Consider the following 15,755-nt stretch of genomic DNA (forward strand, 5'->3'; position numbering starts at 1 on the left):
GCTCGCAAAATGATGATGAAAAACGAGCATTTTTCTCAATCTCCATGTTTTTCTTTTTTTCCCCATTATGGAACGAGGAGGACCATGCCCTGCACAAACAAAAATAATGACTGTAATCAGAGAAACGCTCAGAGAATTATGCACTGGTATTTCAGACGTACAGAAACATATTGGCTTAACAACAGCCCTTCTCTGTGCCAGACACGTCTGACCTTGCATTTTTTAAATGTTTTTGAGGAAAACTAAACAAGTTCTGCTGAAATTTCCCTGAAAATGTGCAACATAATGAATATCGCACCTGGTGAAATTTAGGGCAACACCATCTCTCTTACTGCCAGCCATTTACAAGTTCCCCATTTTAAATGCTAAAGTCAAAAGGACTGAGCTTGACCAACCACAGGTTAACGGCACATTAAGACCATAGGCAGTGTGCTTTCAGCAATTATAGCTCTGCTGGGCCAACACCTGGCGAAAACAGCTCTGGGCAAATCACCACACATAAAGAAATTGGAGTGATTAGGGTGACTGGCCTTTTCCGAAGCCAGTGTGATGGGTTAAATGGTCGCTGTTGCTTTTCTGAGCGTTTATAATGTGTTAAAGCACACTGATGGATGAAAAAGAGTGCTCAGTGCTCTAAAATGAGCTAAAAATGTATAGGGAAGAAGAAAAGGTGTAACCACAGGCTGGAGGTGCACTTATAGAATTAGTATTTTTTCATTTAGACGAAACTCAAAAGGTCGCAGTAAAATGGGGACAAATGGCACAGTGGCGAAGCCCACTAGACATGCTTCCCAAGCTTATCATTGTGTTTTCAACTCTCAAGTGCTTCAGTACACCTGATGGCTGGCCTTTTGCATTGATCTGTATTTTTAGAGCAGCTGTACACAATGAGAAGAGTCTGAATATCAGATTTTTAGCGACACATGCATTAAACCAAAGTATACATTCTTTATTTTGCAGAACTCAAAAGAAGACAGTTTAAAAAATGACTCAATGTTTTTTGTTTTGTCCATACAATTAAAGGCAGTGGGGTCCAAAACAATACTTGAGCCATTATACAACCAAAGACAGTTGAAACATTTTTCAAAATATCTTCAAAATATCCACAGAAGAAAGAAAGTCCTACATGTTTGGAATGACATGAGGATGAGCAAATTAATGACAGATGTTTCATTTTTGAGAGAACTACTGTATCCCTTTAATAACATCCACCAATGTTCAAATGAAACCTACAGCATTGTTCTTAGCTTACCAGCTGTGCACTGCAAAGTATACTTTGTTTTTTTACATGTAGTTGAGGGTAAGCATACAGTGTGTGGTGTAAATTTCAACATCAGCATAATATGCGCATGCATGAGCGCAAACTAATTTTTCTAAGCTTGTATGCTCAGATTGCATGTGTCTTGAATTTTCTTGCACTGAGGTGGCAACATGGATCCGGCCTGTTGTTTCACAGTTGAAAAGAAATGGATGATACGGATGAACAACAAAGTGCTGACAACAATAGATGCCTGCACTGACAAGCACTTGTGCGAGGGGGTTAAGAGACCACAACGAGTTTAGTTTAAACGAGTACAGAAACACTTTTATCGCTAATAACTTCTGGAGAGGGATGGATGAAGCTTTCTTGTGCGCGTGTGTCTAGAGTCTGTGTTTGCGCACGCTTAAACTGGAGTATGCTTTGAAAGGTTATGTGCTCGGCTGTATGCATATGCTAAGTGTTCATTTGAAAACTGAAGTACACTTCAAATAACCTTCATTGCACATAACTGTCACAGTATGCATACAAACGTGAACATTGCTCACATGGATTGACATCCAACAGTAACTATCTTGAAATATGTTGAAAATTAATGTTGAGAATTTGTTACAGAAAGAGATGAATTCAGATACAACAACTTGAAGAGAGTTTAGCATTAAAACACACAATACACTTTTCAACCTAACTAATTTTAGGTCTTATCTTACCAGGTATACATCGTTTTTGGGAAAGTAGTCAGGAATATTCACTATTTGTTGTAAAAACCAATTAGTCACGTAGTTGACCACTTTAACTAGTACATTACAAACTATGTGAAACAGGTAAACGAAGAAGTATGGCGTAGGTTTCAATTGAACATTGGTGGATGTTATTAAAGCGATAGTTCACTCAAAAATGAATTATCAGTCATCATCTGTCATCAGTTTTCTCATCCTCATGTCGTTCCAAACCTGTATGACTTTATTCTGTGGAAACACAAAACAAGATATTTTGAAGAATGTTTCAACTGTCTTTGTCCATACAATGAAAGTGAATGAGGTCCAGTATTGTTTTGGACATTGAGATGCATTTCAAAGTAACTTCTTTGGTGTTCTGACGAAGAAAGAAAGTCATACAGGTTTGAAATGACATGACGGTGAGTAAAGTAATTTCACATTTTTTGGGTGATCTGTCCCTTTAAGCCTTTAAGCAAGTTTTAACAGTCTACATACAGCCTATAAAGCCTGAAGAAATATTACAAGAAATTCAAGTACACTATTTTTAATTAGCCATGCTGTGAGTTTGGTGAGGAGAGGTGGTTGAGAGTGCACCGTGGGGGGATTCAGACAGCGGGAATTGTGGGAAGGCTGGAATGCTCGCAAGTCTGAAAATGACCAGAGGGAAAGAACTGTGCCACGCTCCAGCATCCACACGCTCTGCTCTTCAATTCTCATTAGGACGGATGCATCCCCTCCGCTCTGCTATTAGCACGCTGGGCCTGACGGAGGGCTGCCAGTTAAATCATGATTAAAGAATGCCATTTAGAAGAGCGAGCCTTCGCAAACTTCAGACAGCAGCCAACCACAGAGCTGTCTATTTGTTACAGAACATTCCATGAACCTCTACACACACTCACAGACACTTACAACAGGTTGCCTTAATAGCTCTGGAAGAGATGGACAGATCCCGGGAGGAAAGCTTACCTTGCTATCAATCTCGCTGCTTCCGAGGGAAGTCTGGATGACGAAAAGCAGCGTGTCAGTCAGACCCTCACATTCTCTCATCCGCCGTCGGGCCTCCTCTCCTGCCGAACTCACATTCCTGGGAGAGAGATGGAGAGAGGGAAGCACAGGTCAGTGATGAGTGCATTAAATCAGGGAGATTCAATCACAAGGGTGCAGATTCCCTCCGGGGATACAACCCCACTATACACCGTACCACTGTGACAAACAAAATGCAAATGCTTCACATTTCACAAGTCACTCAAACAAATCTCTCCAAACCTCCCACCTTTGACATCTATTAATACATGAATCTATTAGTCTTCAGGGGGAGAAACACTGACACTGCTAGATATCTGACTGTTTATTTTAGACAGTATAACAGTGGGAGAGCAAGAAATGGATATTGGCATCATTTCAACTGGATAATCCAATAAGGATTCTGATTATTTTGTTTATTGAAAAAATCAATCAGGTGTGCTCTGCTGAATATGGACGAGAAGCGAATGTAATAGGCTTATTTTACAAACACAAACACAGTGTTCTAACCAAATACAACATCTGCAAGTTTCCAGTTATTTTTCTGTCCACGCTGAAAGAGAAAACGCTGTAGAATTTGACAAATCTCATCAGATTGGTTTATCAGAAAGAATATATTTGATGTTTAAAATGTGATTGTGGGACCAATGACAATCATTGTGGGGGCAGTGACAGTATGTCATTTGACAATTGTGGGAGGTAGTAGTAGTCAGTAGGTGCGTTCAACTTGAAGCACGGCTACAGACGGCAGTCAACGAGAGTAGCCGCTTGCAGTCGTGGTGAGGAGAGGTGGTTGAGAGTGCACCGTGGGGGGATTCAGACAGCGGGAATTGTGGGAAGGCTGGAATGCTCGCAAGTCTGAAAATGACCAGAGGGAAAGAACTGTGCCACGCTCCAGCATCCACACGCTCTGCTCTTCAATTCTCATTAGGACGGATGCATCCCCTCCGCTCTGCTATTAGCACGCTGGGCCTGACGGAGGGCTGCCAGTTAAATCATGATTAAAGAACGCCATTTAGAAGAGCGAGCCTTCGCAAACTTCAGACAGCAGCCAACCACAGAGCTGTCTATTTGTTACAGAACATTCCATGAACCTCTACACACACTCACAGACACTTACAACAGGTTGCCTTAATAGCTCTGGAAGAGATGGACAGATCCCGGGAGGAAAGCTTACCTTGCTATCAATCTCGCTGCTTCCGAGGGAAGTCTGGATGACGAAAAGCAGCGTGTCAGTCAGACCCTCACATTCTCTCATCCGCCGTCGGGCCTCCTCTCCTGCCGAACTCACATTCCTGGGAGAGAGATGGAGAGAGGGAAGCACAGGTCAGTGATGAGTGCATTAAATCAGGGAGATTCAATCACAAGGGTGCAGATTCCCTCCGGGGATACAACCCCACTATACACCGTACCACTGTGACAAACAAAATGCAAATGTTTCACATTTCACAAGTCACTCAAACAAATCTCTCCAAACCTCCCACCTTTGACATCTATTAATACATGAATCTATTAGTCTTCAGGGGGAGAAACACTGACACTGCTAGATATCTGACTGTTTATTTTAGACAGTATAACAGTGGGAGAGCAAGAAATGGATATTGGCATCATTTCAACTGGATAATCCAATAAGGATTCTGATTATTTTGTTTATTGAAAAAATCAATCAGGTGTGCTCTGCTGAATATGGACGAGAAGCGAATGTAATAGGCTTATTTTACAAACACAAACACAGTGTTCTAACCAAATACAACATCTGCAAGTTTCCAGTTATTTTTCTGTCCACGCTGAAAGAGAAAACGCTGTAGAATTTGACAAATCTCATCAGATTGGTTTATCAGAAAGAATATATTTGATGTTTAAAATGTGATTGTGGGACCAATGACAATCATTGTGGGGGCAGTGACAGTATGTCATTTGACAATTGTGGGAGGTAGTAGTAGTCAGTAGGTGCGTTCATGCACTGCTTCAAGTCAGCCACCGATCGGTTTGCGCGGCGCCGCATGAAGTCGAACGCACCTAATCATTTGAGCAAATGAGTCAGTCACATGACTTGAGGTAGAGTCATGTGACTGTACCTCAAGAAAACAACCTATCCTACAGAAAAGCATTAAAAACTGCTAGATCTGATTAATTTAAACTGAACTGAGCTGGATGATGACATCACTGAATTCAATGATGAACTGCCTTTAACTGAAAAATGTGTGTTTACTATTGTCATTTTGCATTATTGACACACTATTTTCCTAATTAATGCTGTTCAGTTGCTTTGACACAATCTGTATTGGTAAAAGCGCTATATAAATAAAGGTGACTTGACTAGAGTCACATGACTTTTTTTTTTTCCCCAATGCCTGTCTTGAATTTGGTAAATGTTTTTCCACCATTTTTTCTATGCATTTTTTTTCTTACTGAATAAAAATAATTAGCCACCAAATGTTTTATGTACCTTCTTTTTCTATTCAGCATTTTAGCCGGCATCCCAAATTTTGCATAAAAATTGTGCATAGAATCTTAGCTATACTATACACAAATATTTGGGACAGTATACATTTTTTAAGTAAATTAATACTTTTATTCATTTATATTTATACTTAAATTATACAGAAGTGACTGGAAGGACTTTTACATTTTTACATTACAAAAAAAAAATTCTATTCATCAAAGAATCTTGAAAATAATGTATCACAGATTCCACAAAATATTAACACGTGTGTTCAACATTGATAATAATAAGAAATGTTTTTTTTTACCACCAAATCAGCATGTTAGAATGATTTCTGAAGGATCATGTGACACTGAAGACTGGAGTAATGATGCTGAAAATTCAGCTTTGCCATCACAGGAATAAATTACGTTATAATATATTCAAATAGAAAACTTATTTTAAATTGTAATAATATTTCACAATATTACTGTTTTTATTGTATTTTTCTTAAAATAAATGCAGCCCTGGTGAGCATAAAAGACTACTACAAAATGTATGTTGCTTGTCGTGGCCACGGCTGTTTAGGACAAAAACATTTAAGATTTATTGCTTGTCATGCCAGGTTAGGACTTGCTGTAATGCATTCAATGTCTCTGTGCAAATGAGACAACAGCAGGCATTAAAACGCCATCCACATGTCTATTAAACACACAATAACAGCAAATCATAGTTCTATTAAAGGCTCTATTTCACATCATATCAATGTACTGAAAACGGTTTGATCTCAGCTAAAAACTCCCTTGTGGGTCAGACCAAAAGAATATGACACACGTGTGTATCTTTGCCACACCACATGAAACTGCCTTTGGGAAAACGGCCCACTCGTAATAAGAAAAATTCACTCACATCAACTGTAATGGGAAACGGGATACATTAGACCATACAAGATTTACATTTCTATATTCACCAGAACTGAATCAACTGCTATGTATCATTTATTAGAATTGCCTTGCCTCCTCCTCTATAATACATTAATATACGTGAAAAGGCATTGGAAATACATAATTTAGCCTGCATATGGAGCGTTTGAATTACAAACGTACAAATAAAGTTACTTTATGGCCCTGCTTTATTATGTCATTAAATATTCAACAGGCCTGACAGCATCAGCTTTGGAATTTAAGACCTATAAGTGTTACATCCAATTTGTTGAGCAAGTTTTCATCAAAAGTCATGCGAGGAGGCAAGGCTCACAGAAACACTCATGTCACAACAGACATGTTTCATTTGAATGAAGAAATTACTATTTCATTACAACACACACCCCGAGGAACAAGTCACGTGCTAAATCATTGGATGTTTATGAGGTTAGGCATTGGAAACCTGTATGTGGTAGTACATCAGAAAATCTTTAATATAAATTATAGCTTAGATAGATAAAGTCATAACCCTTCAAGGTACCTTGGCACCTCCTGTACCAGCCAATGTCTATCTCTCTTTGATCAGGTGGCTTGGGGGACGTGAGCTTATTGATATCCATTCTTTATTTTTTTTTTTGCCTGTGTATTGCATTCTAGGCAAATAATGACAGTTATTAATGTGCTTGTGTGAGAACAAACACACTAATTAGTCATGTCGCCCTTTTCTTATGATTCACCGCAAATGGTAGATGGAGGGAAAAAAATGTGGTTACTGGTGTGAGTCAAATCAGGATGAGTGCAGAAGAAATTACATATTCAAAATGACATCCAGCAACCGGGGCATGAGGATGCTATCACTCCCACTGAAGAAACACATCATTTAAACCAGAGACCAAACATATAACATAAAAAAATGAATTTTTCATAATCACAATAGGAATTAACATCACAATTTCAGATTTCCATTCAAGCTGTCTATAAGTGACAGACTGCGACAGACATTGAGATTACCGTCATCGGCTTCTTGTCAAACTTACAAAATCAACCAATACCCCTATAAATGGATAATGGACAGTTTCTGTTTTCAATTTGAGATAATTATTTTGGGTAAATATGTCCTTTCAGCTTTGGCAATTATCTGATTTGTTACATTAGATTATAAAATAATTATTATTAAAAACAAATTATGAAACATAATGTTCCTGACTTCACTCCACTTCCGTATAAAATTAAGGTAAAAAACGGCAAATACATAAATATATACACAGATATACATTTTACATGCCCTGTGCAGAATCCGAAAATGTTAGCATGTATTTAGTTGTATTTATTTCTATAAATTTGACAAATTTTGCAATAATTTTTTTTGCGTGTATAAACAAATACACACACACACGCACAAAAAAATTAACCTTATACATACAAATTTATATAATATATTAAATGGAACAGAGGTTTTTATAAAATAAAAAAAATTCTTTCATCTTCATCGCTCAAAATTTCAAGGAATATTAGCTGCAGGTGTACCCCTGTTATACTAACATGTTTGGCAAAATAACCTTTATTTTGTGGAAAACATGATCAAAAAAACAGTAATCACTGTAGCACGAAAGAAGATTACAACTAAAATTTTGGAGGGGGATTACAGCTGTCAATTAATAGGAAGTGTAGAGGCCCTTGCTTTGAATGATATCAGCACATCTCTAGTTTCTCACACTGCGCCGGTGTGATCTTGGTCCACTCTTCTTCCAGTCTCTTCCACAGTTTGGTAACTTTAGTGGGTTTCTAAGCCATAACTTTATCACCAAGGATTTTCCAGAGATTTTCAATCTGGTTTAGATCAGGACTCTGGGCCAGCCATTTCATTATTTCAATGTTTCTTGGCTACAAGGAACTGCTTTACCTGTTTTGCAGTGTGACGGGGACATCGTCTTGCTCTCATTACAAAAGTGAACCAGTTCTCTTCTCTCCACACAATATGTTCCTCAGCAAAGGTGAGCTTAGCCTTTTGATTCTTTCTGCTGATGAGAGGCTTGGTCACTGCAGAGTGCACTTTCAGTGCGACTTCTCTTAAACTTGCTGAGACAGATCCTTACCCTGTTCAGCGCTGAACTGGCAAGCAATTCCAGCTGCAGTGTTGAACCGATTCCCCATTGAGAGTCCCCACATTATCTTGTCCTCTCATGAATTTGTCTAACGTGGACGGCCAGCCTTTTTGGGGGACTTGAATTAGTGTCATTGTAAGGCTGCAATATTTGAAAAATCACAGATTTGGAATGACCAGCTTCTCTTGCAATGGCTGAAAGGGGCATCCCTTTAGCCTTCATCTGGACAACCTCCTGTTGCAGGCTTTCAGTCACCTTAGAGCTGCCCACCATCTTGCAATCTCAGTGAAAATTGGAGGAATGCTGCCAGTTAAATAGGGTTTGTCGTATAATTAAGGAAATTAGCAGACCCCCAAATGTGTGCGGTGGGTTTAGTGGGGGGTAATTGAGAATGAATGGGGGAAAGTCACGTGTGAGAGGAGGCAATGCCTCCATCGAGATATGATTAAATTTTTTTTTTTAAGTTGCCATATCAATCTAAATTCATTAGAAATACCTATTTCTTTTTAAGCAGTAATATCACAGATTTTAGATTTGAAGTCATGGCAAATTATATAATCAATGATATAATAAAACAATATATTACTGTTATATAATTAATTTAGAATAAAATAATTAAGCAGATTAATTTAACAGTTCCCTGATTTTTGCACAGTGTAAAAGTAAAGATATTCAAAATATTCTTTTTAAAAATTCAACTATTTGACTCCAGTAGTGAATCACAACAACTTTCCAAATCTAGGAGTAATTCTGGGTTATTAAACAGTCAAATGAGCCCCATTAACAGCACACAGGGAACATTAATGGGAAGAGAGGAGACCTCAGGGTTTGAGTTCCTCCCTAAACAGAGACCACGAACATCTTCTCCTTCTTCTGCCTGCACCAGCATCAGTTAGCATTTCACTTCCCTTGGCCTCCTTCTCCCATTCCCTCTTGGCTCACAGCAGTTTTTGTGAATGCATCAAACTCTTCCCAGCCAGTAGGAGAAGGTGTCCTGAGGAATACGGGCAGCCCTGTAATTGAGACCGAGCTCAGAGAGATGATTCACTTGTGATGGTGAGTGATGGATGTGACTGAGGGTGGGTCTGCTCGCAGTTTGGCAGGAACATAGATGATGCATCATGCGGGCCGAGAGGAGAAAAAGAGAAATTGTTTCATTACTTTTCAAGGTGTGTCACAAGGGGCATCCCTTTAGCCTTCATCTGGACAACCTCCTGTTGCAGGCTTTCAGTCACCTTAGAGCTGCCCACCATCTTGCAATCTCAGTGAAAATTGGAGGAATGCTGCCAGTTAAATAGTTTTTGTCATATAATTAAGGAATTTAGCATCAGGTGCCAGATTAACACCAATAACTTGGAAGTGTTCTTTAATTTTTAACCAGAGTTCTTTTTCAAATATCTAATTTAATAAGATTTTATACTAAGTCTTTTATACTGTGCTTCAGTATATAATTTATATATATATATATACATACATTATAAATATATATCCTTGAAAATGCCTTTTCTTTAAAATAAATGCCTCTTGGTCTGATATTTAATGCAAGCATTCATACATTTTATGTGACTAAAAATAACACTACTTAAACTGCTATATTAAAACAAATGTAACAACTGATACTCCAGTCAATAAGAGGTAAAATGCTTTATACATGGACATCTGAGCTTAGTTCCTGGCATGAATCGGTGCTGTTCTCACTTAATGGAAGGCTCAATGGAAGCCCTTTGTGCAGGAAATTAAACATCCAAGCACCACGAGGGCCATATGGGAAAATAGTTAATCAAAGGTTATGCTAATGCACATCAGGCTGAGAAGAGCTCTGGGCTCCCAACGCCTGCCTACCCTTAATGCAATAAAACAGTTATGCAGGAGACATAAATGATGAGACATTACTATTCATAACCAAGAGACTACGACTACCCAAACCAGATGTCAGAAAACACAGCTGCTGTGCTTTTGGTCAGATTTCCAATTTATTTCTAGTTATTTAAAATTCATCTCTGCCACAGAACAGTCTGTGAAACAAGCTTCCTAATATTTCAAAATAAAGTCTGTTTATACTCATTTTAAATTGAAAGTTGGACCTTCTGCTAATGTCACAGGGAACGTCTCGATAGATCATTTTGATGGCTTACACTCATTTATAAATGTGGGAAGTGAACCACACAATTGCATGCACACATGCCTCTGTGACCGAAACAAATTGGAACAAACTTCATGAATTATTGATGATGACACCATATAACAGTGGACAGAGCAAAAATTACTTTGTGTGAAGTTTTCATCCAATGCACAAGAGAGGAGGATGCAGGAGTGAGAAAAGTTTCTCTATGTTTGCTTTCGGAAAGGTCAGAGTATGTATTCCAGGTGTAAAAAAAAAAAAAACATACATACATTTATAATACATTATATTATTTTATTTATTTAAGTTGCCATGATGTATCTAAAATTATGATCAATACCTAATTATTTTATATGTTATATACAATTTATACAATTCAGGTGAGGAACGGTGTAGTCTGTGTAATGTAGTTGCGTGGAACTAAATCCCTACTTCCAGCAGTGGTGACGGAGGATAAAAGAACTACATTTCCCGTCAGTAGCCTGATAAGCCCCGCCTCTTATGGAGGTTCAGGAAGCAGTAGGCGTGTTTTAGTGCTGTCATATGGAGAATGGCACCGGGACTGTTTAAATGCGTCGAGTGTAACGAAGATGCAAACGAACTGCATCGAGATTATAGCAACGGAATACTGAAGATCACCATATGTGTGAGTGCATCATAAAGTTTAGAATTTCAAGTTTCGTTTGTTTTCTCTGTCCTGTTAGCATGGTTAGCATGCTCACAACAACATAGGCCTGAGGTACTAATGCACATAGTGAAGGGCACGGCAGTTTGTCACTGTTAAGTTACTTCAGTTATTTTTTTTTATTTCTGTATTTATGGGGGGTTTTTTTTGGCTGGAAAAAAAGAGAAACATTTTCACCATTATTGCCCAGAAAAAAAAACTGAAGCAAAGAAAACTGTTCATTTACAACAAATACGGTCCCGTTGCAAATTATTGTTATTGACGGCGAGTAACTTTAAAAAAAAAAATAATAATAATAATTTAAAAACTCTATTGTCTGACGCTGTGAAGCCATCTTCCACGAAATATCTGCATTTGAAATATATTATAAGCTTTTAATGGCTTTCAGCATAATGTAAGTACGTTATAAAACCCAAAACAAATATTTCATGAAAAAATATGCATATACAAAATCAGTGGTTTAGCTAACATGAATTGCTATTCATAAACTGTCATTCAAAATTGAAACTAACTGATGTGTTTTTTTTTTCTTTCTCTCTACAGAGTTCATGCAAGAAGCCCGTTGACAAATACATTGAATATGATCCAGTTATTGTTCTGATAGATGCCACTTTATGCAAAATCCAGGCCTTTAGACATATCCTCTTCAACACTGAGATCAACGTAAGTAAAACTTGTATACTCAGTTTTTTAACAGATTTGGAAAAAAATATATGCATACTTCAGTATACTGCGTGCCGAGTACAGACAGTATAAATAGTATACAAAGTATTGAGTTGTGAGCACAGCCTCTGTTCCTCTCTCTGTAGATCCACTGGAAACTGTGTGTGTTCTGTCTGCTGTGTGAGGCGTATCTGCGCTGGTCCCTCCTGCAGGGGTCCCAGGCCAGCAATGACCCCGCTGATATCATCCGTTACACTAAAGAGTGGGAGTTTTACTGCATGTTTGCACTGGCTGCACTGGGTAATTAGAATGATTAAAATGGACTAATTGAGATGTTGAGTAACAATGTAGCTTATGAAATCTTATGAAAGATTTAGGGGTTTGTAGTCTATTTTTTTCTTCAATGTGATCTGTTGAAAGGTCTATTCTGACTGTTCTGTAGGCTTACATTACCATTGAGGATAATGTTTTACGGGAAAGGGTTAGTCCCCGTTAATTCCCCTTAAAAAAATCAAAACATTTAGAATAAAGAAAAAAGTTTTTTACAGTACATAAACTACTGCTCAAGAGTTAGGGATAGGTAGGATTATTAAAAAAAAAATTTTTTTTTTTAAGTTGCCATATCAATCTAAATTCATTAGAAATACCTATTTCTTTTTAAGCAGTAATATCACAGATTTTAGATTTGAAGTCATGGCAAATTATATAATCAATGATATAATAAAACAATATATTACTGTTATATAATTAATTTAGAATAAAATAATTAAGCAGATTAATTTAACAGTTCCCTGATTTTTGCACAGTGTAAAAGTAAAGATATTCAAAATATTCTTTTTAAAAATTCAACTATTTGACTCCAGTAGTGAATCACAACAACTTTCCAAATCTAGGAGTAATTCTGGGTTATTAAACAGTCAAATGAGCCCCATTAACAGCACACAGGGAACATTAATGGGAAGAGAGGAGACCTCAGGGTTTGAGTTCCTCCCTAAACAGAGACCACGAACATCTTCTCCTTCTTCTGCCTGCACCAGCATCAGTTAGCATTTCACTTCCCTTGGCCTCCTTCTCCCATTCCCTCTTGGCTCACAGCAGTTTTTGTGAATGCATCAAACTCTTCCCAGCCAGTAGGAGAAGGTGTCCTGAGGAATACGGGCAGCCCTGTAATTGAGACCGAGCTCAGAGAGATGATTCACTTGTGATGGTGAGTGATGGATGTGACTGAGGGTGGGTCTGCTCGCAGTTTGGCAGGAACATAGATGATGCATCATGCGGGCCGAGAGGAGAAAAAGAGAAATTGTTTCATTACTTTTCAAGGTGTGTCATGGTGGACTGATATCAGAGAGGGGGAGCGGGAGAGCGGCAATTAGAGGAAGGAGGCGGCGGCTTGATTTATCAGAGCATCATTTTGATGGAATATTCCAAAATGATGAAATTATTTAATAAATCCCCCTCGGCTGATGCTGCGCAGGGTAATCTGATGCTGACAGGGCAGAAGTGCAAAGTGGCTGATACTGTCCATAAAGCATTTTGGTGTGAATATTTGGCTGGTGGAGAACAGCTAGACACCTACAGATAAGCATGTAAGGATTGCTGCACCGCTGTGTGCTGAGTGAGGATGTGTAAGAAAAACAGACAGAGATAACGGAGCATTACACTACTCTCCATACATGATATAATGACGCTACAAAGGATGCTATTATTATATAAGTATAATACAATAATAATATATAATAAATATAATATAATACAATGACCATTTTTTAAAATTAATTATTAGCTTTGTGTGACTCTACAATCACTTTATTCTCACGTAATAAAACAATAAATAATTAAAATGAATAAATAATTAATAATATTAAATAATAAAATAAAGCTAATAATTCATAAATAAATTTACATTATGTACCAAGGTTTAAATGACAACAACAACAATAACAATAATAAAAACACATTCATGTAATATAAATTTATTTAATTAATTATTAGCGTCGCATCACTCCAGTCACTTTCTTCTGACAAATTAGAAAAAATTAATACAATTAATAAATAATAACAACGCTAATAATTAATAAATACACACTTGAGTAAAAATATAATAATAATAAATAATAATAATAAAAAAACACAAATACATAATGTCTTTTTATTTTATTACTTATTATCTTTGCATCACTAATATAATCACATAATAGAATAAATAAATAAAATGAGTAAAATAAGGCTAATAATTAATAACTAAATTAACATTAAATATATATTTGGGTTAAATTATTGTTATATTTTTAAGACAAATACGTAATGTCCACTTATTTTATTACTTATTAGCTTTGCATCACTCCAGTCACTACTTCTCTCAAATTAGAATAAACAATAAAAAATAAAATAAAATAAAGCTAACAATTATAAATAATAATAATTTACTCAAATACATACTGTTCATTTAATTATAAAAGCTACATTACATAAGTGCGACAGTGCCGCCCCACTGCTGAGAAATACAGTTGAACTAGCATTATCTGTAGCATTATCATTGCTGAGAGAGCCACAGGTAATCACACACACAAACACACACAACCTTATTATCTGCTTCAAAACAGCCCAAACCACACAGCTAGCGCTAAAAGTTTGCTTTAAATTAATAACAGAGGCTTGGGTGATTCTTTTGAGCTAGAAATTACATCTTTGACTATCAGTAAGATGCTTGAACAGTGGCCTATTAAAATAACCCTTGTTTAGTCCACCATCCATTGGTGCATATCACCTCCTCATAACATGCATTGTATGCTTGTTATATTAATCAGAGTATAAAGGGACACAAAACTGCCTGCCACTCTGATAATGCAAATGAGCCAGCTTTTTAAACAATGGGTTGTAAAATTTCCCTCCGAAAGTTTAAGTTACCATTGGCTCACTGATGCCTTGGAGGTGTGAACTTGTCAGAAGTTAAAGGGGTCATATGATGCGATTTCAATTTTTCCTTTCTCTTTGGAGTGTTACAAGCTCTTGGTGCATAAAGAAGATCTGTAAAGTTGCAAAGACTAAAGTCTCAAATCCAAAGAGATATTCTTTATAAAAGTTAAGAGTCAGCCACACCTACCTAAAACGGCTCGTTCTAACACACCCCACATGTCTACGTCACGATGTGGAAAGATTTGCATAACGCCGCCCAAATGTTCAAGCAAAGAAAGAAGGCGTAACTTTTATTCTAGCTGTAGTATTGTTGCCGCCGCCGCCATGTCGTGAAGGCGCTGTGTGTTTCGTTGTGAAAGCGAAACTACTTTGTTTGACCTTCCAAAAGAGGACGATATCGCTTCGTCATGCCTGGAGCTGATCAGTGCTGGTCGCTGAGGGAATACTTCAACTTCGCGCTGTATCCGACAGAACAAAAACACGGATAATAAAAGAAGAATAAAAAGATAAAAAATAGAACAAGTAAATAAGGAATAACAATATATAAATTGACAATTGTATGTGCAGGTATATTACAATACAATATTATTTCTTATTTACATAAGAAATGCACGGATCCGTTATACTGATGTACATTTGATATTTTCTTCACTGTTTACATTCACTTAAAACAACTGACTGTGCTTACAAGGATACTTGTCAAGACAGCCATTGGTATTCACCTGCTGTCTGAGAAGGCTTTCTGTTTGTGCGCTTCAGGTGTGTGAGCGGTGCGCATAGAAACGCTCTATCACAGTACGTGAGTACCGCATTGAGATGTCTTGGGCTTAAATGGCTTAAAATTACTTTAATGTTTAAACTGACAAGACTTAAAACACGTGAGAATGAAAAACTTTCTCGAGGAAGCAGCACTGGC

General features: G+C 37.3%; 1 protein-coding gene across 4 annotated transcripts in view; it reads right to left on the minus strand.

The window, feature by feature from the left end:
* Positions 1–15,755, minus strand: part of LOC107716425 (catenin delta-2-like) — a 316,783-nt gene that overhangs the window by 35,690 nt on the left and 265,338 nt on the right. For all 4 annotated transcript variants that reach the window (XM_016522876.1, XM_016522879.1, XM_016522878.1 and 1 more), the window contains one exon: positions 4,178–4,295. In XM_016522876.1, coding sequence (XP_016378362.1) covers positions 4,178–4,295 — 118 coding nt within the window. The remainder of the gene's footprint in view (positions 1–4,177; positions 4,296–15,755) is intronic.

Source organism: Sinocyclocheilus rhinocerous, unplaced genomic scaffold, assembly GCF_001515625.1.
Source record: "Sinocyclocheilus rhinocerous isolate Xijiao unplaced genomic scaffold, SAMN03320098_v1.1 scaffold360, whole genome shotgun sequence".
NCBI classification, from domain to species: Eukaryota; Metazoa; Chordata; class Actinopteri; order Cypriniformes; family Cyprinidae; genus Sinocyclocheilus; species Sinocyclocheilus rhinocerous.